The 24,477-nt window shown below is 42.3% G+C and overlaps 1 protein-coding gene across 5 annotated transcripts in view; it reads right to left on the bottom strand.

Annotated features, from left to right (window-relative positions):
- The window catches only part of LOC117263743 (tRNA selenocysteine 1-associated protein 1-like), a 33,778-nt gene that overhangs the window by 2,866 nt on the left and 6,435 nt on the right, over positions 1 to 24,477 (bottom strand). Inside the window, exons 2-9 of one of the 5 annotated variants that reach the window (XM_078176124.1) lie at positions 21,594 to 21,683; positions 21,290 to 21,387; positions 21,113 to 21,227; positions 20,962 to 21,011; positions 11,397 to 11,528; positions 972 to 1,088; positions 670 to 871; positions 541 to 574 (exon numbers count right to left, since the gene is read on the bottom strand). In XM_078176124.1, coding sequence (XP_078032250.1) covers positions 541 to 574; positions 670 to 871; positions 972 to 1,088; positions 11,397 to 11,528; positions 20,962 to 21,011; positions 21,113 to 21,227; positions 21,290 to 21,375 — 736 coding nt within the window. In that variant the 5' untranslated portion in view covers positions 21,376 to 21,387; positions 21,594 to 21,683. Of the gene's footprint in view, positions 1 to 540; positions 575 to 669; positions 872 to 971; positions 1,089 to 11,396; positions 11,529 to 20,961; positions 21,012 to 21,112; positions 21,228 to 21,289; positions 21,388 to 21,593; positions 22,817 to 24,477 lie in introns of those variants that run through there. The other 4 variants (XM_078176125.1, XM_078176126.1, XM_078176123.1 and 1 more) reach the window with 4 other exon arrangements.

Raw genomic sequence — 24,477 nt, forward strand, 5'->3', positions numbered from 1 at the left:
GTCTGTACAACAAAATGACTCTAATGCCAGATAATCTTATGTTAGTAGTAACTTAGTAATAATAAAGGAAGGAAAGGGGGTCATCAAGCCATGATTTCAGTCCTGCCCAAAAAATCCTGGACAGAGAAATGGTGAAAATCAGTTTGTCTAACTCTGCTGTAAAGCTCCCAGTCTTTTCGCACAACAGGCATTTTCGAACATGTTGAATGTGTTTAGACAGAAATCACTGATTTTGATTTACCCGGACTTTAAGCCTTTATCCTTTGACATAAATCCTTAATCGGGGTTGTATGCTGTATTGGCTTTGAAAGACATCAGTTATTAAATGCCATTGCTCTCATTGCCAAATACAAAACTGTACTACATAAAGAACTACAGTCAAATGTACTGCTTAACATAAGCTTATTTATACCTTTGAGATTTACAGTGACAAATTTTAAGATATCACCTTGGGACTAAACAGACGCAACAATCAAATCTAATTGATATATAAGTCAGTAATGAAAATAACAATTTGCAGACCCTAATCCCAATACCAACCTTCAAGTCCATCATCCTGTACAGCTTCACTTTCCTATAGAGAAAAAACATGTTAACATGATTCATATCTGTTAACAATGACTAACTGACAGCTGTCAGCACTGGCTGTTTAACAGAGGGAGAGCTTACCTGTGGTGGGGGATGCTGTGTGTAATCATACTGCTGATAGCTGTAGCCATAACCTCCTACAGTCTGATCATAGCCCCAGGAGGAGTAATACCCAGGATAGGCCTGCTGCTGGTACTGATTGTACTGGTCGTAGCTGTGTCTGTACGCTGAGTTGGACTGCCACGATCTGTGCTCTGATGGCTGCTGCTGCCTGTTCCTTAAACTCCAGAGGGAACAATAGACACCCTGCTGAACTTAACCAATCATTTGGCACAAATACATGGGCTTACTGAAAAGGAGTGAAGACTTTAAGAAGAACTTACTTGTTAGCAGCCAGGCTCAGTCTCAGAGGTTTACCACCCAATCCCACAGCACCCTGACACTCCTCTAACGCCCGCTTCTGCAGCCGCTCGTCTGGGAACTGAACAAAGCCACAGCCCCTGCAGCAATACACAAGGGTGGGGTTCAAATTGGGGGAAAGCTTAATGAGCTGAACTTAGATGACAGCAGAACCTTCCTAACAAACCAATAGAACTCCAAATAGACTCCTTGCAGTAAAGACTCGAGCCAGAGATGCAATTTACAAATGACCCTAACCTTTGAAGGACAAGAGTGTTTTATTATCATTAGCTACTGTTATCATTATTCTTAAGGAAACAAAGGTGGAAAGGTGGAAATACATATATTTACCAATGCAGGCCAACATACACTGCTCACAGAAATTAATGGAAAACTTAATGGTCACACTATAACACCAAACGTCAGGGATATCAATCTGTCCATTTAGGAAGCACAACTGATTATAAATCAGTTTCACCTGCTTTGGTGCAAATGAAAGTGACAACAGGTGCAACAGAGAGGCAAAGGCAAGACAACCCCCAAAAAAGGAATGGTTTTACATGTGGTGGCCACTGACAATTGCTCTCTCCTTATCCTTCCTAACTGATTCTTCTCTAGTTTTGTGTTCTGCTAGTGTCCTTGTCACTACTGACAGCATGAGGAGGTACCTGCAGCTCAATCTGGTTGCACAGATAGTCCAGCTCCGCCTGGGCCCTATTTCAGAAAGCAAGATTAGTAAAAACTCTGAGTATGCTGAGCCTGAGATGAGGGAAACTCAGAGTTTTCCATTTTACAAAGCCAGCTCAGAAAAACCCTGAGTCAGTTACTATGGCAACTTACTCCATCTATGCCTGAGACTGATCATGTAGCAGGAGGAGAAACATGGCGTGGCCTTTTGTGAATAAAGTCGTGGACGTTGTGGCACAGTTTATTCACAGGCTGTTGCGTAAGGGGAAGGTAATTAGACCCAGTTTGGATGTCTCGTCGCAGGAGTGTCTGTATGAAAAACACAATTTCACCTCACACTCTAACATTTATTAACAATCTGTTCCACCCAGATATATCAAATATTACATATTGTGGATTTACATTATCATCGGAGCAAATTTTATGCATTGCCCTTTGATTCTTTGGCAGCGGCAGTTTTCTTTATAACATCGGGGACACTGAACACATAAGCGGGGCAGCAGTTTGTCAGGCTGTAAGAAAAGTGACTCTGGCTCTGAAAGGACTTTTGCCTGTTTTTGTGGCGTTCCCTGGGCACAAATCAGAAGCGATTATCAAAGTAACTGCCACAGAGCTTCAGTGGCTTTGTGGAAAGAGCGGGCGCTCCGTGATCTGATGCTCAGTCCTTGATGCAGCAGCCGTGGGTTCAAACCCAGCCTGCAGCCTCCCGTGCCTGTTGTTCCCTCTCTCCCGTTAACATGATGCTGTTTTGCCCATAAAGACAACAAAAGCCCAAGAAATAATCTTTAAAAAAAGAGGAATTCCACAGAACTGCAGGTTTTTCAGTGTTAATAAGAAATAAATCTATGCAGATACATGATGCAATGATTTATGAATACTTTTCATATATTCAAAGATTCCGCGGTGTAACTGGCTCATTTATGAGACTCAACATCCCATTATAGCTTCATCTGAGAATAAAGGAGATTACATAAAGTCATTTCACAGGAATTCAATTAACCTCAGCCTACAAAAAACACAGAAAAGTCCAAGGCACTCTCCTTAAATCTATAAAATGCCTTTATTCACATGGCATTGTCACAGTGACATTAAAAACCAAACTCCGACGCGTTTCGGCATATAGCCTACATCAGGGAGTCAAACAGAGTTATGAGGAAACACCTTATTCTTTTGTAGTGGTGTTCCACCAATGAAAATCTTCCACCTGGTCCCAGTGACACAGAGAGAGTGTGGAAATCAGCCAACCCCTGTAGAGGGCGTGGCCATGTTTGTTGGGTGTTTGGTTTAAGATGGCTGTGTACCAGTTTATCCTGTAGGGTGGGGCACCTCCTGAAACTGATTAAAGGTGGTTCAGGGAAAACTTGACGAAGTGTATTATCACTTTCAATAATGCCCCAATTTCTTTTTATAATATGTTTAACATTTTCTGCTTCTGTGCTGTATGTTGTTACAAACGTCACTCTATCTTTTGTTTGTTTTGGGGCCTGAAACTGTCCATAGGGAATATTTTCTTTACGTCTCTTGGGGTGGAAACTTCTGGCATGTAGTGTGGTATTTTTGTCTGTTGGTTTCCTATATATAGATGTATGCAAATTCCCTTGATTATCTTTACAAATCTCAAGATCTAAAAAATGTATACTCTCCTTGCTGTAATCTAAAGACAGCTTGATGTTAGGGTTAATACTGTTCAAAAAAGTGTGGAAGGCAAGTAGCACTTCCTCTGACCCCAACCAAAGCACACAAACATCATCAATGTACCGAACCCACCAGATAAATACCCCACAGTATTTAAGGGCTGCCAGGCCCTGTTCATGTTCTATGGTGGTGTATAATGATTCAACATCCACAGTGGCTAGAAGAGTCTCTGTGCCTATGTTTTCCAGTTATTTGAGTCTGTTCAGGACGTCAATTGTGTCTTGAACATAAGCTGGAAGAGAAGGTAGAAATGACTTGATGAAATAGTCAATATACTTTGACACTGGTTCAGTGAGGCTATCATTGCCTGATATCACAGGTCTGCCTGGGGGGTTGGTCACACATTTATGTACTTTTGGAAGCATGTAGTATTGCTACAGTAGCTTGTTATAGTCCCTCTTATGCAGGCCTGTATCTGGGAAAATGGGAGGAAGATTTTATATTTGACCAGCAAAGAAATAGGTTCCTGAAACACATTACTGAAGTTATTGTTCTTGGCCCCAAACAACTCAGAGACTCTTTATCTGATTATTGTCACACATGTATACTGCCAGATATTAATATATACTTTCAACATATTGTACCACAGTAGCCAGAACTATAACTATAATATTATTACTTTCATTAATGTTGTTGTAAGCTACTGTCATTACCGTCTGTCCTGCATATCTCTCTCCCTCTCTCCCTCTCTCTCTCTCATTATGTCATATGGATTACTGTTAATTTATTATGCTGATCTGTTTTGCAGGACATCTATTGCACGTCTGTCCATCCTGGAAGAGGGATCCCTCCTCAGTTGCTCTTCCTGAGGTTTCTACCGTTTTTTTCCCCCGTTAAAGGGTTTTTTTTTGGGGAGTTCTTCCTTATCCGCTGTAAGAGTCCAAAGGACAGAGGGATGCTGTATGCTGTAAAGCACTGTGAGGCAAATTGTGATTTGTGATATTGGGCTTTATAAATAAAATTGATTGATTGGTTGATTGATTGATTGATTGATTATCTGGTGGGGTCGGTACATTGATGATGTTTGTGTGCTTTGGTCGGGGTCAGAGGAAGAGCTACTTGCCTTCCACACTTTTTTGAACAGTATTAACCCTAACATCAAGCTGTCTTTAGATTACAGCAAGGAGAGCATACATTTTTTAGATCTTGAGATTTGTAAAGATAATCAAGGAAATTTGCATACATCTATGTATAGGAAACCAACAGACAAAAATACCACACTACATGCCAGAAGTTTCCACCCCAAGAGACTTAAAGAAAATATTCCCTATGGACAGTTTCAGCATGTGCGGAGAATATATGACCAGGAACAGGAATTTGAGATGAAATCTAAAGAAATGTTGTCACGTTTTCTAGAACAGGGATATAATAACACAAACCTACAGAAAGCATACACTAGAGCCAAGAATCTGGACAGACAAACCCTCCTACAAAGACAGGCCCCAAAACAAACAAAAGATAGAGTGACGTTTGTAACAACATACAGCACAGAAGCAGAAAATGTTAAACATATTATAAAAAATATAATTATAATATATAATTATTGAAAGTGATAATACACTTCATCAAGTTTTCCCTGAACCACCTTTAATCAGTTTCAGGAGGTGCCCCACCCTACAGGATAAACTGGTACACAGCCATCTTAAACCAAACACCCAACAAACATGGTTGGGTATCAAACCTAGAGGGTCCTACAAGTGTAACCAGTGTAACCACTGCACAAATGTAATGCAAACCAAAACATTTATAGATTTTACATCTCAGAAAGAGTTCACTATCAATCATTTCATAAACTGTAAAACTACTTTTGTCATGTATAGGTTGGAGTGTCCCAGTTGTAAAGTGTTCTACATTGGAAGAACAAAAAGACGTCTTCAAGACAGGTTAGCAGAACACAAATATGCCATCCGCACTGGTAATGTTAATTACCCTATGGCAAAACATTATTTGGACTTCCATAACAGTAATCCATCCACTTTACAAGCCTTTGGTATTGACCACATTCCATCCTCCACACGCAAAGGTGACAGACTAAAAACACTGAACCAACGGGAAGCTTTTTGGATACACAAATTACAGACTACCAGACATCCTGGCCTTAATGAAGACCTAGATTTTACAGTGTTTCTGTGAATTCATTATTTTTTCTAAGTTGTCAATATTTGTTTGTTTGGACAACCACTGTTATTGTATATATCGCTGCATGTCCCTTTAACTTTTCTGATGATTGTCAATACTGATGATTTTGCCCTTTTTCTTCAGTTTTATCTTATTTTAGGGTGGGTCTTTACAGAGATTGGCTGTTTTTCCACACCCTCTCTGTGTCCACCTATCTCTGTGTCACTGGGACCAGGTGGAAGATTTTCATTGGTGGAACACCACTACAAAAGAATAAGGTGTTTCCTCATAACTCTGTTTGACTCCCTGACGAAGGCTATATGCCGAAATGCGTCGGAGTTTGGTTTTTAATGTCACTGTGACAATGCCATGTGAATAAAGGCATTTTATAGATTTAAAGAGAGTGCCTTGGACTTTTCTGTTTTTTGTATGCATTTTGTGTCCCTGTCCAAAGAGCACCTCTAACCAAGAATGAGTCCACGAAGCGCTCCTGTTTTGAACATTGTTTAACCTCAGCCTAATATTGACAGAATGAATAAAGTATAAGCAAAACTTTTACCAGACTGTACACTATTTTGGTGTTTGATTTTGAGTTGCTGCCCAGTGCGTCTGGGCTCCATCAGATTACAGCTGAATAAGAGGATATAGCAAATTATATTAAAATATATGAACACTGTTAAGATATAAAAGTATTTCTACTAGGGCTGTCAGCGTTAATCGCAATTAGATTAATGCAATCCATAACACGTTTACTTTTTTTAAAATCGCATTTTAATTTCGCAAGCCTTTTTGTCCCTTCTACTCACCCATAGTCGGCTCCTCTAGCGTCATGCTTCGAAGCGGCTTCCTGCAGTAAACCTACCGCGGTGATGGAAAGAAAGAGTGCTACTGGATTTTTGAACGGCTTGTTTAACTTTAAAAAACTTCCAGGCGGTTCAGTTGACAAGTCAAAAGTAAAATGCAACCTGTGTCAAACGAAGTTTAACTACCACCAGATTACGTTGAGTTTGAGTTACCACCTCCACGCTAAACACCCAGCTGCAGCCGACGCACCCCAGCCAAGCGAGCCTCAGCTCCGCCAAAGTACCATTTTGGAGTGTGGGAATCACCACAGACCCGTGGATGAAAGTACATCGAAGTAGTTAACTAAAGCGATTGCTAAATGGGTGGCAATCAACTGCAGACCAGTCAACATCGTAGAAGACTCAGGTATTGTATTAAGTTGGTCTACATGGCACTTTTTTGAAAGAAAATACAAAAGGTCAAAAAGGAAATTCTTTCTTTGTGTTCATTTGATTCCCAATTAAGACACTCTGGTAAGAAATGCTTTACATTGGGGCATCGGTGGCTTAGTGGTAGAGCAGGCGCCCCATGTATAAGGCTGTTGCCCAGCGGCCCAGGTTCGACTCCAGCCTGTGGCCCTTTGCTCCATGTCTCTCCCTCTATCTCTCCCCCTTTCACACTTCACTGTCCTATCAATTAAAGGCAAAAAATGCCCTAAAAAATATCTTTAAAAAAAAAAAAAAGAAAGAAAGAAATACTTTACATTATGGGCTTAAAACTGCCTTGAAATGCAAAATAACAGAATTTTAAACATGCAATTCAAAACGCGATTAATCGCGATTAAAAAAATTAATTGTTTGACAGCCCTAGTTTCTATATTTTCTGTAGACAAGATACGCATTAACGCATCACATTACATAACGTCACTTCACATTACCTATCAACACACTCTGCAGTCTCTTCCCATCACACCTCACGTTGTTTAGCTGCAGCTGCCATAATAGATTTTTTTTCATGTCTTCATTCGCGGTCATTAAATCTCCGATTGAGTTGGGATAAAACAAGTGGCTTTGGTGCTCGCCGTGAACGCGCTTCCCTCTGGCTGAACATACTCAGAGTTGATTGAGCTAATTCTGATCAGCTGTTCTGGAACCGAAAACTCAGAGTTTCTCAGCTCAGGCTCAGTCAAACCGGAGATTAGGCTCAGAGTTTCTTGAGCCTGCTTTCAAAAATAGGGCCCTGAATCAATATGTGCAGTTGCAAGAAGGTTTGTTGTGTCTCCCAGCACAGTCTCAAGAGCATGGAGGAGATACCAGGAGACCGGCCGTTACACTAGAAGACCTGGACAAGGCCACAGAGGGCCATCAACTAGGGATGCACCGAAATGAAAATTTGCGGCCGAAGCCGAAGCAAAATTAAACGCTTGGCCGAATACAGACTACCGAATACCGAATTGTTTAGTTTTTCATTAGTTTTTGCAGATGAACACCCTCCAGATTAGTGTTGTCATGGTACCAAAATTGGGACCCACGGTACGATACCAGTGAAAGTATCAAAATAAAATGAATTAATAAAATAAAAATCAACCAGCCACCCTCCTCCCCTGACAAATTAAGAACAGTCCCTGAATTTGGGCAGCCATGACACCAAGAAGAGGAAATTATTGGACCTTGACCCGGGCTTCTCCGTCCGTCACCGGTAAGCCATTATCTTGCGCCGCGGAGCACAATGGCCGCCATATTGACAGGAATACACTCCTGTCTGTGTCTGTGACTCCCGTTCAACCCACAACCGGCAGGATTTGCCTTTCGTTGAGTGCCAGGTGGCCAGCGCGCGCCGTTATTGGACGGCGCATGGACACTCACCCTCTTGCGATTGGACTTTGAACTTATTCCACAGTAGTGATACCTGAGGTACCGTAGTACTACGGTACTCCAACATTATGGTATCATATGTACGGTGGTGTTCTATCACTCTCCAACACTTTGAAATATCGCCACACTGCCTACATTTTACTCCGTTCGTCACCGCACGCTGTTTGATTGCGTCATCAAAACACGCCACTATTATTCGGCCTTGCTTTTCACTTATTCCACCAAATACCGAATGTGTTTTTTTTTTTTTTTGTGCAATATTCGGCCGAATATATTCGGTTACCGAATATTCAGTGCATCCCTAGCATCAACCCAGCAGCAGGACCAGTATCTCCTCCTTTGTGCAAGGAGGAACAGGAGGAGCACTGCCAGAGCCCTAAAAAATGACCTCCAGCAGGCTACTGGTGTGCATGTTTGTGACCACACTGTCAGAGCATTGTGCAGCTCGACTGGCATTCGCCAGGGAACACCAGAATTAGACTTGCACCAATTTCAATTTTTTGGGCCGATACCGATTTCCGATTTGCAGTGTTTGGATGGCCAATTCCGATTTTGTCCGATTCCGAATTCATTTTTTTCAAACCACTTTACAGCACACTAGATATTGCAATATTTTCTATCTTTGCTTTACTAGAACATTTTAACCAAGATATAACCAGCTTTTCAATAATCATCTCAAACAAACAAAAACAGAGAAACATTTTCCTTTTTGCTCAATTATAACTTCAGGTACAATATTAAAATAAATAAGTAAAAAAGGCATACATAAATAAAAACATAGATAAATAAAATAATAATTCTTGGTGTATAGCATTTGTGGGTAATTTCTTGAATAGATAAAAAAGTAAAAATATCTCCTGTGGAAATTTCACACAGGTCTTCAAGACTCGCTCGCCAGTGAGTGAGCGGACACGCGCATCTTCGGCACGCAGACAGGCGCCTTGTCAGTTTCAAGCGGCACAGTACAGCAGTGAGACCTCTGCAGTTCAGTTTAAACACGGACAATTAACAACTTTCTCCTTCTCTCTTTTGATGTGTGTGCATGAATGATTAAAGTGAGAAGCCACCCATGTTTCACTTCCTCACATCACCCAAGCCTTGGGTTGCACATATGCGTGTGTGTGCACTGCTGATGTTACACGATGTCAATCATGCGGCGCGCCCGGAATTTGACTGGCATATTTTAGACTGACCGGCCGGTCGCAGGTCATAGCTGATCATGTGAAAAACAGCCCGACTCCAAGCACTGGTTCAAGTCTAAAATTGGCAGGTCCACAACTGGTGCCCTCTTGTCTTCAGATGAGAGCAGGTTCACACTGAGCACATGTGACAGACGTGAAAGGCGTGGTGTTGACCAAAATCTCATATCCCGATATAGGTCATTTCATATCCCGATAACCATACTAGGGATGCACCGAATATTCGGTAACCGAATATATTCAGCCGAATATTGCAAAAAAACACACATTTGGTATTCAGTGGAATAAGTGAAAAGCAAGGCCAAATAATAGCAGCGTGTTTTGATAACGCAATCAAACAGCGTGCGGTGACGGACGGAGTAAAATGTCAGCAGTGTGGCGATATTTTACTCCGTCCGTCACTGCACTCGCATTTGCGACTAAATATTATATATTATATTATAACTAATATGTTAATCACTTATTGATGCTGTTTTTGAAGTATGAAGAAGTAAGTAATTTATTCCATTGAAATATCATTGATGTATTATAGAAAAGTGATTTATCTTTTTATAAATAACACAAGGCACATCTGCCTCATTTTCGCTGTGGTATCGTGATACTACTCAGAACCATGATATTTTCACTGGTATCGTACCGTGGGTCCCAATTTTGGTACCGTGACAACACTAATCTGGAGGGGGTTCATCTGCAAAAACTAATGAAAAACTAAACAACGGTATACGGCCAAGCGTTTAATTTTATTCGGCTTCAGCCACAAATTTTCATTCAGTGCATCCCTAAATGATACCTATCCCGATATATCACATTTTAATCCAATGAATAAAAAGTTGCATCCCTAAATGATACCTATCCCGATATAGCACATTTTAATCCAATGAATAAAAAGTTGCCCCCCCCCCCAAAGGCATATATGTGCCTCTGTGTGTGCTTTTACGTAGCATGCAGGTGTTCCGAATTCAGAGGTGTGACGGAGATCAGACTGATTAGAGCTTTAAACTCTGCCATGAGGGAGTACAAAAACGTAGTGACGTTTGTGGACGAGGGGAGGACAATTCTCCTCGTTTGATAACATTACGATGAGTCGGGCAACCGACTCATTTTAAAGAAGACGAGAGAAAGAGAGAGAGAGCAGCTATGGTTGAGCAAGCTAGAGAGTGAGTGAAGAGAGGGAGCGCTGGTAGTGAGAAAGCTGGTTATTTTCTGATTGTTTCACAGCGGTTATGTTCTGAAGCACAAACACGCCCACACCCCCACACACCTCCGCTCAACACTGAGGCTGTACTCCAAATGACAAAATATATTGCCGTAAAAAGTGTAATTTGCGTCACAACGATATAAACAATAGAGCAAAATATGAAAGGATAGACATTTTTCTCTTGTCACACAATATATATCGTCATATCGCACAGCCCTAGCGTGGTGAATGTCACGCTGCCTGTGGAAGAAAAGGCAGAGGCCCGCAGGACCGAATGGCAGGCTTTCAGAGGAGTAATCATTCATTTCTACCGTAGTTCAGGCGGACAATGGCGTTGGTCTTGGATATGTGGTTACTGTTGTCTCTCCCTGCAGTGCACGTGTCACGTGATGTAAACACGGGTAAGCAAAGCTCATGCTTTCGCTGGTCTCGCGCAAGCGCGCACACGTGAGCGCAGAGCACAGAGAAGCAATCAGAGCTACAGGCTACAGTGGGGCTAAAAACAGTTCATATGACGTTTTTCGAAACAACTTTTTATGTCAGGGCTGCAGGACACTTGGATCACTATGGATGAGCATGTTGAAGATATTTTGTGGTTTCAATTTTGTGTTCTTGGACGTTAGTCTGGGGCGCCGTCAGCCATTAGGTGTGCTAGCCACTCCCCCCGCCGATCTCCGCAAGGGATGTGAGGACTCTAAAACTTCACCAGAGCCTCCCTTGGCATGAGGGTGAGTAGATAATGGCTGAATTTTCATTTTTGGGTGCACTATCCCTTTAAGTGTTCCCTTTATCTTTTTGAGTAGCGTACATTTGTTACATATTTTCTGTAATGTGTGGTGTTGTGTTAATACTTACTTGGAGTTGCCCATGCTGTCCAGCACCACTTTTCCACCACGGCAGGAAGGGTAGCGGTTGTAAAAAAACTCATAAAGCATCCCATCATCCACCTCTGGAGTTAGATCTCCCACAAACAGAGAATACATCTGTCTAGAACAAGAGGTGAATACTGAGGCTAGATTTGTTTCCGGTGCAGACACAAATACATTTGTTTCAATGAAAGGAGGAATTAATGATAATTTCATTATTAAGGAGACATTTTAGAGAAATGATCAGATTTTTTTAAATGGGGTTGTATGGGGTACTCATCCATAGACATTACATTCCGAACAGTAGATGGTGGTTGGCAGGCTCTCAGTTTGGGGGAAAAAAAAAAAACACACACTAATGTCTCACATTGAAGCTAAGCAGACTACTGCTGTGGCGGGGTCTGCAAATTAAAAGTATTGTAGCCACCCTAAAAAAAAGTCCCACCAAATATCAATATCAACTAGAACTGCAAGCAGTTATGAATGGGGTCCAAGCCTCCCCGCGCAACTCGGCCTCCACGCCCTAAGGAGCCCACGATAGTTGGCCCCAAATGACGACGGGCTTGGGGTGAGCGTCAGGACACAGGCCAACGTCTGAGCTGCAGTATTCACCGTAATGGGAAGTGCACTGAAAGTACCAAAGGCTGAATGTGTTTATTGCAATAAGTCACGCCCACTTTGACCAGTCATTACCAAACTTTGCGGCTGGCCTCAGGACTGAACCCACACAATGCATCTCTCTCTCTCTGTGTCACTCTCTCTCTGTCTCATTGTGACATACGGATTACTGTTAATTTATCATGTTGATCTGTTCTGTACGTCATCTATTGCACGTCTGTCCATCCTGGAAGAGGGATCCCTCCTCAGTTGCTCTTCCCGAGGTTTCTACCGTTTTTTTCCCCCGTTAAAGGTTTTTTTTTGGGGGGAGTTTTTCCTTATCTGCTGTGAGGGTCCTAAGGACAGAGGGATGTCGTATGCTGTAAAGCCCTGTGAGGCAAACTGTGATTTGTGATATTGGGCTTTATAAATAAAATTGATTGATTGATAATGCTCACCATATTTCGTACAAATCCGATCAACTTTTACGAAGCGTCAAATTATTTTGATAACTTTAGAACAGGTCCATCTTGAGAGTTGACGTGCCACGCAGTTTGGACAAAATGTGTAAGAGGAGTTCGAAAAAGTAGGTTATGGATGTGTAGCAACTTAGCAAAGAAAATGTGCGGCGGAAGTGGGCGGGGCCTATGTCAGCAAATCCAGCTATATTTAGGGAATAAATATATATAAAATATAATATAAAGTTTATGGATATGTGATTTACAATGTGGAAGTAACAAGAAAAAACGCATTTGCATCTGTTATAGCGCCACCTAGTGGATTATCTGCGCAATTTTTTGTATGGTAGGTCTGTGTCCTATTCTACATGTACTCTATAAATTTCACAGCACTTATTACAATAGTTCAGCTGAAATAAATGTTATTTATTTTGTAACAAGCCACACCCACTTCAACCAGTCTTGACCACCTTCAACATATGGACTCAGGAATGGCCCTACATCATACCCACCAAATTTCATAAACATCGGTGTAGCTGTTTAGGAGATATGAACTTCCCATGTTTATAGCACCCCCTAGTGGCCAATGTTTACAAAATTCAGTTCACACCCTCACAGTCACATACTTAGTGAGAATCTCAGGTTTGGGTTTGATAGCTTTTAATTTGACAAAGATATGGAACAGTTCGCATTTTCATAGCTAGCTACAAAAATATGTTCATCAATAATTCGCACACTTTTTGACCGGGCAATTTTTTTTTGATAAATTTATATCAGGTCCATCTTGTGAGTCTAGGTGCCAGGTGCCAGATTTTTCAGTTTTTGCCATTTTTGGTGGGGAAAAAGTTAGGCGGAAGTGGGCGAGGCCATGCACACGTGATGCAGCTCCGTTCAGGGAATCCATGGATATAAGGCTTTTAAACGTGCAACATACGGTGTGGGAGTTACATGCCAAAATGCGTTGGCCTTGGTTGTAGCGCCTCCTGTAGGTGCACATGTGTAATCTTTTGCGTCTGAGGTCCTTGCAGGGGTCTGGACCAACCCTCCCTTGCACGGTGTAGCTTGCAGCACCACTTGATTTACAGAAAAATAATAAGTATAATTAAAGCTGCAAGCAGCTGTGATCGGGCCCTCGCTCTCCTGCGCCACTGTGGGGGGGGCAAGCAGCACGCATCACTGAAGCGGTTATGTGAAAAGTCAGACTAAATTAACCCTGACGTGTTGTGACATTTCAACTTCCTACTCAATAAAATACTCCTATGGGGAGGGGTTTTAGAAAATTTCAAGGGGGCGCTTTAGAGGCATTTTGTCCCCCCCATGGGTGACAGCCCCATCAGATGTAAGAGCTCACCATTTTTGACCTGTGTATCAATTTTCATGAGGATATGAGGTCGTTGAAGCCATCAAAAAGCCAAACGTATTTCGTGGCGAGGGATCGTTAGTCGCCACGCCGCCACATGGACACCATTAGACGTAGCTTCACAGTGTTCATAAGGTAGCTTCACCAACTTGTTCTGCATGCAGCAGAAGTGGAATGAAGTTGATGCGGTCAAGTTTGTGGCATCAGTACATGTTAAAGTAAAAACTGGTCACTTCCTGTTACCACCAGGGGGCGCTATGAGTAAGGTGGGATATTAACATATTGGGGCATTCGGGGCAGAGCCATCATCATGTCCAGCAAGTTTGAAGCTGCTGAGATCAAGTATGTGGGCGGGAGAGCTGTTCGAAATTCGATGGCAAGAAAATGAAAAGTCGCCAAAATTTGTCACGCCCTTGCGGCCACGCCCCTTGACATTATGAAAAGCTTTTAATAACTTTTGATCAGCATGTTCTCAGGATGATCTGTAGCCAATTTGAAGTTGATCGGACTAAATCTCTAAGAGGAGTTCGTTCAAATTTAAGTTGTGGAAATCACCATAACGAAAAAATTCAAAACAAAATGGCCGACTTCCTTTTGGGATTTTACCATGACGTCAAGAGACTTTTTGTGCGTCTCGGAATGATGTGTGTGCACCAAATTTCGTTTACCTACGACAAACTAACCCCAAGGGGAGGGGGTTTTGAAAATTTGTAGGGGCGCTATTTCGGCATTTCGCGTCAACCATGTGCAACCGCCCAAAAATATGGAATTTCGGATCCGGCCGGACGAATGTGGAAAGTTAGAAGCATTTTGAAATTTGGGAAAGGGGCGAAATTGGGACACGAAATGTCGGTATAACAATAATAATCATAATTAAAGCTGCAAGCAGCGATGAACGGGCCCTCGCACCTTCACGCAACTCGGGGGGGCTGGCAGGACGCCTTCTGACGCGCCAGTTCATTTCTGTCAAAGTTAGATACTGCATGCAGCAGTGACTTGGCATATCCTTGATACAGTGCTGGAATGACATATTTCACATTTTTTATCACTTCCTCTTTCCACTAGAGGGAGTCGGAGAGCGCACTAATTATACATCATGTTTTTGTACATCAAATATACACCACAGATTGCAACTTTCAGATAAATCAAAAGACAAGTGTTTGATGAGACCTACTTCCTATCACCACTAGGTGGGTCTATGAGTATCAGCCAATATGGTAATGATAATGTGTTCAGGGCGGGACTAATATGAATCATGTGAAGTTTGGTGGAGACAGGACCATTTATGCCAAAGCTACAGCAATTTCGTTTTTCGTGGCAAAACCTCAAGGTTCAACGCTCGGCAGCAGGCGCGCCATTCAACATTGGGCAAATCCTGTGATAACTTTTGGTCACAACCTTGTCACGCTTACATACACCAAGTTTGGAGCCAATCTGATTAAATCTGTAGGACAAGTTCGTTCATTTACAAGCCCTGGAAATGGGCAAAAATGCACAAAAGTGGCACAAGTAAATTCAAAATGGCAGACTTCCTGTTGGGTTTGGAGCATGGCTCCAAGAGGCTTTTTTGAACGTGATTGAGTGTTACAGGTGCCTACCAAGTTTCATACATGCAGGTCAAACCAGCTTTGGGGGCTGCTTAATTGAAATATTCTAGGGGGCGCTGTTGAGCCATCTTGGTGCATCAAAGCACAAAAACCAAATCAGACAACAGGACTTGGGACCTGTGATATGCATACCACGTTTGGTGAGTTTTCAAGCATCCCTGATCCCTTCAAAACAACATCGTGTTTGATGGCGAACAAGGTGGCGCCACGGTGACAGCGTTTGATGAAAACCCAAAAGCTTCATTTTTAAGTATCATCAAGGTCTAAGGACTTAGATCAGCAAGTTTGAGGTGGGTCTGATTAACCTGCTAGAAGAGGGACATCAAAGAATGTATAAAGTAGCGTTCTGTTGCCAATAGGTGGCGCTATGGCAGTGATTCAAAATTCCTCTGTAGATGTGTTCAGGGCTGGACTGTCATCATATGTGTGAAGTTTTGGCAAGATATTCCCACGTAGAGTCAAGTTACAGCAACGTTTATCATCACGGTGAAACATCAAAGTTCGCCGCCAGGCCATGGCCACGCCCTTACACGAAAACTCACAGTTTCCACAATAAAGCATCATCAACGTCTTATGACTTTTTTCACCAAGTTTGAGATGGATCTGGTCAAGTCTGTCGGAGATGTACATTAAAGTCTAAAACATGACATTTCCCATTGCCAGTAGGGGGCGCTATATTTATCTCTAATAACTGACATGTAGATGTGTTCAGAGCGGGACTGTCATCAATCCTGTGAAGTTTGGCCAAAATTGGACCATGTATGCTGGAGTTATAAACTACTTCCTGTTTAGTGGCGAGACCCCTAACTTTGACGTCATCCCACGGTCACACGCATTGACGAAAACTCAAGCTGTTGATAACTTTTCATCTTCAAGGTCTTGGGATAGGACAGACCAAGGTTTGAAGTTGATCGGATGAAATCTCTAGGACTAGTTCGTTCACCCCTGGAAATGGCCAAAAATGCATCAAAATTGCACAGTAAATTCAAAATGGCCGACTTCCTGTTGGGTTTAGAGCATGCCTCCAAGAGGCTTTTTTGTATGTCTCTGAGCGTTACATAAGCCAGCCGAGTTTCATACATGTAGGTTAAACTGGCTTCAGGGGCTGTTTCCTCAAAGTTTTGTAGGGGGCGCTACTGAGCCATTTTTTGGAACCCACGCACGAGACCCTTGAAATATCAAATTTTTCACCAGTTCTGAGATGTGTGCAAAGTTTCATGAGTTTTCAGGTATGTTAAGCTTCCCAAAAAGGCAATTCATTTGGAGGAAGAAGAAGAATAATAAAAAATCCTTGCATTTCAATAGGGTCCTCGCACCACTAGGTGCTTGGGCCCTAATAATAAAAAATCTTTGCATTTCAATAGGGTCCTCGCACCGCTAGGTGCTCGGGCCCTAATTAAAGCTGCAAGCAGCTGTGATCGGGCCCTTGCTCCCCCATGCAATTGTGGGGGCCTGAGGCACGTGGGGGCTGTGGCGCGAAGCGAGAAGGGAGAAAAAACCTGGCAGAAACAAAAAAAAAGGCAATGTTACGTTCATCCACCAGGTGGCGCTAAGAGCGTAACCAGATGTGGTCAGGTGCGTTCAGGGGTGGACCCTCATCACACGTGAAATTTCGAGCAAATCGGACAATGCATGAAGAATTTATACCAAGTTGATGTTCCGTGGCGAACAATGAAAAGTCGCCGCCACGGCAGCCTGCAACATGACAGGACACGTGTGTCACTGTGGAGATTCATCAACTTGATCGTCATGTGGCTACAAAATGTAGTGGATCAGGTCAGGACTTGAGGTTGGTGTCTGTCAGTGTAAAAGATGGCATTTCCTGTTTCCACAAGGGGGCGCCATGAGCAAGATTGCCTACGAGCATATGGAGGCATTGAGGGCGGGGCTCTTATCATGTACAGAAATTTTGAATTTATCGGTATCGGTATGATACATGTGCGTACCTAATTTCGTTTGCCTACGACAAACTAACCCCAATGGGGAGGGGTTTTTGAAAATTTGTAGGGGGTGCTAATTTCAGTATTTCGCGTCGACCATGTGCAACCGCCCAAAAATATCAAATTTCGGATCCGGCCGGACGAATGTGGAAAGTTAGAAGCATTTTGAAATTTGGGAAAGGGGCGAAATTGGGACACGAAATGTCGGAATAATAATAATAATAAAAAGCGCAATTCCAATAGGGTCCTCCGCAGACGACTTTGTCGTCGCTCTGGCCCTAATAACAATAATAACAATAATAATAATAATAATAATAATAAACAGCGCGATTTCAATAGGGTCCGCGGACAACTTCGTTGTCACTCGGGCCCTAATAAACAGCGCGATTTCAATAGGGTCCTCCGCAGACGACTTCGTCGTCGCTTGGGCCCTAATAATAAACAGCGCCATAGGGTCCTCACGGACGACTTCGTCGTCGCTCGGGCCCTAATAAACCGCGCGATTTCAATAGGGTCCTCCGCGGACCCTAAAGCTGCAAGCAGCTGTGATCGGGCCGTCCAGCCCCCATGCAACCGCGGGGACCTGAGGCACGTGGGGGCTGTGGTACAAGGCAAGAAGGGAGAAAAAACCTGGCAGGAGCGCAAAAACGCAATGTTTCGTTCATCCACCAGGTGGTGCTATGAGCGTAACCAGATGTGGCCAGGTGTGTTCAGGGGTGGACCCTCATCACACATGTGAAATTTCAAGCAAATCGGACAATGCATGAAGGATTTATACCAAGTTGATATTCTGTGGCGAAAGATGAAAAGTCGCCACCGCCGCCGCGGCAGCCTGCAACATGACAGGACATGTGTGTCACTGTGGAGATTCATCAACTTGATCGTCATGTGGCCACAAAATGTAGTTGATCAGGTCAGTTTGAAGTTGGTGTTTGTCAGTGTAAAAGATGGCATTTCCTGTTTCCACAAGGGGGCGCCATGAGCAAGATTGCCTATGAGCATATGGAGGCGTTGAGGGCGGGGCTCTTATCATGTACAGAAATTTTGATGCAGTTTTGATGAATTATGTGGGAGAGAAAAAAAACCTATGGGGAGGATTTTTTGTCAAGGGGGAGCTATAGAGGCATTTTGTCCCCCCCATGGGCGACGCCCCTATCGGATGTAAGAGCTCGCCATTCTTGACCTGTGTATCAATTTTCATGAGGAGATGAGGTCGTTGAAGCCATCAAAAAGCCAAACGTATTTAGTGGTGAGGGATCGATAGTCACCACACCGCCACATGGACACCATTAGACGTAGCTTCACAGCGTTCATAAGGTAGCTTCACCAACTTGTTCTGCATGCATTAGAAGTGGAATGGTGGGATATTAACATATTGGGGCGATCACTTTTATGAAACGTGATATTTCTGGGTTTACAGCGTGCACTAGTGGCCAATTTGGGCTAATTTTGGCAGCGAGCCTCTGAACAACCGCTGGAACAAGTACGTTAAGTGTCATGTTGATATAATTTAGTCTGACAAAAATGTGCAACAATATGTATATTTTGGCTATCAAAAATTTTTTTGTCGTTAACAATTCTCACATTTTTTGACCTGTCAAAATTCTTTTGATAACTTTAGATCAGGTCCATCTTGAGAGTCGACGTGCCAAGTTTCATGCAGTTTGGACAAAATCTGTAGGAGGAGTTTGAAAAAGAAAATGTGTGGCGGAAGTGGGCGGGGCCTATGTCTGCAAATCCGGCTGTATTTAGGGAACACGGGTATATAAAGTTTATGGATATGTGATTTAAAATGTGGAAGTAGCAGGTAAAAACTCATTTGCATCTGTTATAGTGCCACCTAGTGGAGTATCTGCACAATTTTTGGTATGATAGGTCTGTGTCCTATTCTACATATACTCAATAAATTCCATAGCCCTCAGTACAATAGTTCAGCTGAAATAAATGTTTGTTGTTTATCTTGTAATAAGCCACGCCCACTTCGACCAGTCATGACCACCTTCAATATATGGCCTAAGGAATGACCCTACATCATATCCACCAAATTTCATAAAAATCGGTGTAACTGTTTAGGAGATATAAACTTCCCATGTTTATAGCGCCCCCTAGTGGCCAATGTTCACCAACTTCACTTCACACCCTCACAGTCACATGGTTACTAAGGATCTCAGGTTTGGGTTTGATAACTTTTAATTTGACAAAGATATGTAACGGAACAGTTCGCGTTTTCATAGCTAGCTACAAAAATGTGTTCATCTGGGCAAAATTCTTTTGATAACTTTAGATCAGATCCATCTTGTGAGTCTAGGTGCCAAGTTTCATGCAGTTTGGTAAAAATCTCTAGGAGGAGTTCAAAAAAGTATATTTTGCAGTTTTTGCCATTTTTGGCAGGGAAAAAGTTTGGCGGAAGTGGGCGGGGCCATGCACACATGATGCAGCTCCATTCAGGGAATCCATGGATATAAGGCTTTTAAATGTGCGACATACAGTGTGGGAGTTACATGCGAATTGCACAGACCTTGATTGTAGCGCCCCCTGCAGGTGCACATGTGTACATTTTTGCATCTGAGGTCCCAGCAGGGGTCTGGACCAACCCTCCAAATTGCACCGCCCTCCCTTGCACGGTGTAGCCTGCAGCACCACTTTTACTTACGGAAAAAATAATAATAAGATGTATAATAATAATAATAATAATAAAAATCTGAACAAAAACAATAGGTTTCCCAGCACCGCTGGTCCTGGGAAAAGCGTCTGCTTGCATACGCGTTTCCCAGGCCCCGCGGGCTTGGACCCCTAGTAATAAAAATCCGAACAAAAACGAAAGGGTTGCCAGCACCACTGGTCCTGGGAAACGCGTCTGCTTGCATACGCGTTCCCCAGGCCCCGCGGGCTTGGACCCTTAATTAAAGTGTACACTATATATATATGGACGTCTCCTGCTTCTCCATGCTGTCAGACAGCAATTTCCGACTGGAAAATGAAGCCATTGTATCATTCTCTTTTAAGCCAGACTGAGAAAAACAGTGATTTAACATTGCTGAACACAGGCAGTGCTGATCTACCACTGCCTTGATCAGTTATATTGTTTGTGTTGTGTGGCGTTTAAAAGGGTTAGTTTAGATTCATCAAAGTCACACAATAAAACAAACTAACAAACTCATCAAAGCTGCAGTAATCCAGCAGCTCGTGTTGTTCAGCAAGCTAAAATGACCATTTTTGTCAAAGGAGCCTGGTGGCTTTCACAAGAGTATAGATGGCAAACTGAAGCCATTAATGACTTCCCTGTCAGAATGGGCTGTCTGGCATTAAGGTAAAACAGTTAAAATACTTTAATATAGCATACAATTAAACTGATATTCGGCGCATTATATACAGTAGGTGTCAGTCGGCACACCCCCAGTTTGGAAAAGCAGGCTGGAGTCGCACATGGAAGCTAAGCAATGTACTGCTGTGGTTGGGGTTCAGCAGCAGATTGCAGTTTAACCACCTAAAAAAAAAAAATCACTAAGTTCCCCATACAACCCCGTTTAAAAAAATCTCAACTATCTCTTTACTGTCGTCTTTAATATCCTGCTTCTCCATTTTGACTCACCCACTGTCTTGTTTCCCAAAGGTGGCTCGGTTTAATTTGAATCTTGTGGGCTGTGAGAAAGAAACATTTTAGTCCACCATGCCATTTTCAGAATTGTCCATCAACTGAGATAAGAAAAAAAACATGGCCATTGTATGAACAATCTTTATACCGGATTGGCTCCTGGTAAGGCTTTTCCATTGATTTTGCGGAGACACCTCTCAGCTGTGGCCTCATCTGTCATCTCCACGAAACAGTAACCCAGCGCACCCCTGGGTGATGACACACTGTTTAACGTAGGAATAGAGCAACTCCAAAAAAGACAACTGCTTGTGGATTTAGTTCTTACCCTGTCATCTTGTTGCGTATGATCCGTACATTTATCACCTGCTCTCCCATGGTAGAGAAGGCCCTGGTGATAAACTTCTCATCCATGTAGGCCTCCAGCTATAGAACAGGGGAAAACAGACTGTAAGAACAGAGCTCAGGATTGGTGGTGAATGATTAATACAAGGCTGTAGTTAGGGTCCGGGCAGCTAAGCTGCCAGGACATTCTTCTTCTTCTTCTCCTTCTTCTTCTTCTTCTTCTTCTTCTTCTTCTTCTTCTTCTTCTTCTTCTTCGGAAATCATACTTCCCATAGATGAAAACTCACCAAACTTTGCACACAGGTCCAGTCTCATGCCAGATATCCTCAGCTGTAAACTCAAGCCAATAGTCCTGATGGTGGCGCTACAGCAAGCGTCTAAAATTCAAAACTCTGAAAATTCATAACAAATCAACCATACGTGCTACAACTTCACAACTTTCATCAAACTGTAGCCCCAATACTAAAGAAACTTTTGTACATTTAAACCTATTAAAATTATGAAGTTCATCACTCTGGTTTTTTTTTTCAAAAACTGTAAAACTTCTTAACCCTTGGGGCACCTTAAGAATGACTATACTCTCTTAACCCTAGGGACCAAAAATGGTTCCTCTCATAAAAGTGTAATAAAAATGCAATAATTTTTTTTTTCACTTTCACTGCTTCAAATCTTTTCAACAACTTCAGACCTAACCATAGAAAAAAGTTCGTAATCATTTTTGTTATATTTTTTTTTATGTTTTTATGCCCTTTTTATCATAAGAACCCTGATTTTTTCAACGTGAAAAACACAAAATATGCAATATTTTCCAAAAATGAGGTGCAGAGTGGATTATTTGGGATGAGGTTATTACAATCTTGACTAGGTCAATAATTGATAGCAACACTGATTTTGATGCATTTTTATTTTTGGAGCAATGAGAGTTTAGTTGACAAAATTAGTTATTAATTTAAGGACCCAAAGCAGTCCCTCTCATAAAAATGTAACAGAATTGCAATATATAATTTTTTTTTTTCACTTTCACTGCATCAAATCTTTTCAACAACTTCAGAACTATCCATAGATATTAAGTTTTGTATTTTTTTTTAAAAAATATTTTTTCATGTTTTTATGCCCTTTTTGTCATACGATGTCATGTGTTTTGTCATGTCCGGGTGTTTGCAATTGAAGGCATACACCACAGATTCACTGTATGGTGCATTTTGCATGCATTTGCTCCACATTTGGCGCACTGGTTCCACACCCCTCTGCACTGTGGGCACAAGACACACTGCCTGCACTTTCTGGAGGGCCCTGAGGCTCCTCCTCCTCCTTTTCCTCCTCCTGACCATTGAAGTGGCCCCAGGCTTGTAGGGCCAGGCTGGCTGCAGATGGTCCTCTGGGCAAATGGCGCTGTCTACTGGAGAGATGATACTGGGGAGATGACCAGCCAGACAAGGTTGCAAACTATTCTGCAGCTCTGCAGCTTCTTCAACTAGACTTCAAACATGCACCTGCAGCAGGAGGTGCTCTATTCATCAAGAAAAAACAGAAACACAGCCTATGTGGCCTTTGATGACTTGAATTTCACACACAAACACACACACACACACACACGCACACACACACACACACACGCACACACACACCCACACACACTATAAACCACAACTTCAAACTACAGGTGTGTAAACTAAATTTCAAAACAAATTTGGTCTCCATGATAAACAGAGCTCCCTGACAACACAACTACACACACACACACACACACACACACACACACACACACACACACACGTAAAAAATGAAACAAATAATTGGACAATAACTAACTCATTGTGCTTCATAAACAGACAAATCAAGCCTGACCAGCAGGTGTCATTATTGGCTGCCATTATAAAACACAAACACACACACACACACACACACACACACACACACACACACTATAAATCACAACTTCAAACTACAGGTCTGTAAACTAAATTTCAAAACAAGTTTGGTCTCCATGACAAACAGAGCTACCTGACTCCCTGACACACACACACACACACCATAAATATATATACATATATATATATATATATATATATATACATATATATACATACATATATATATATATATATATATATATATATATATATATATATATATATATATATATATACATATATATATATATACATATATATATATATATATATATATATACAGTACAGGCCAAAAGTTTGGACACACCTCCTCATTCAATGCGTTTTCTTTATTTTCATGACTATTTACATTGTAGATTCTCACTGAAGGCATCAAAACTATGAATGAACACATGTGGAGTTATGTACTTAACAAAAAAAGGTGAAATAACTGAAAACATGTTTTATATTCTACTTTCTTCAAAATAGCCACCCTTTGCTCTGATTACTGCTTTGCACACTCTTGGCATTCTCTTGATGAGCTTCAAGAGATAGTCACCTGAAATGGTTTTCCAACAGTCTTGAAGGAGTTCCCAGAGGTGTTTAGCACTTGTTGGCCCCTTTGCCTTCACTCTGCGGTCCAGCTCACCCCAAACCATCTGGATTGGGTTCAGGTCCGGTGACTGTGGAGGCCAGGTCATCTGCCGCAGCACTCCATCACTCTCCTTCTTGGTCAAATAGCCCTTACACAGCCTGGAGGTGTGTTTGGGGTCATTGTCCTGTTGAAAAATAAATGATGGTCCAACTAAACGCAAACCGGATGGGATGGCATGTCGCTGCAGGATGCTGTGGTAGCCATGCTGGTTCAGTGTGCCTTCAATTTTGAATAAATCCCCAACAGTGTCACCAGCAAAACACCCCCACACCATCACACCTCCTCCTCCATGCTTCACAGTGGGAACCAGGCATGTGAAAACCATCCGTTCACCTTTTCTGCGTCTCACAAAGACACGGCGGTTGGAACCAAAGATCTCAAATTTGGACTCATCAGACCAAAGCACAGATTTCCACTGGTCTAATGTCCATTCCTGGTGTTTCTTGGCCCAAACAAATCTCTTCTGCTTGTTGCCTCTCTTTAGCAGTGGTTTCCTAGCAGCTATTTGACCATGAAGGCCTGATTGGCGCAGTCTCCTCTTAACAGTTGTTCTAGAGATGGGTCTGCTGCTAGAACTCTGTGTGGCATTCATCTGGTCTCTGATCTGAGCTGCTGTTAACTTGC

Source organism: Epinephelus lanceolatus, chromosome 16 (assembly GCF_041903045.1).
Source record: "Epinephelus lanceolatus isolate andai-2023 chromosome 16, ASM4190304v1, whole genome shotgun sequence".
In the NCBI taxonomy this organism is placed as follows: Eukaryota; Metazoa; Chordata; class Actinopteri; order Perciformes; family Serranidae; genus Epinephelus; species Epinephelus lanceolatus.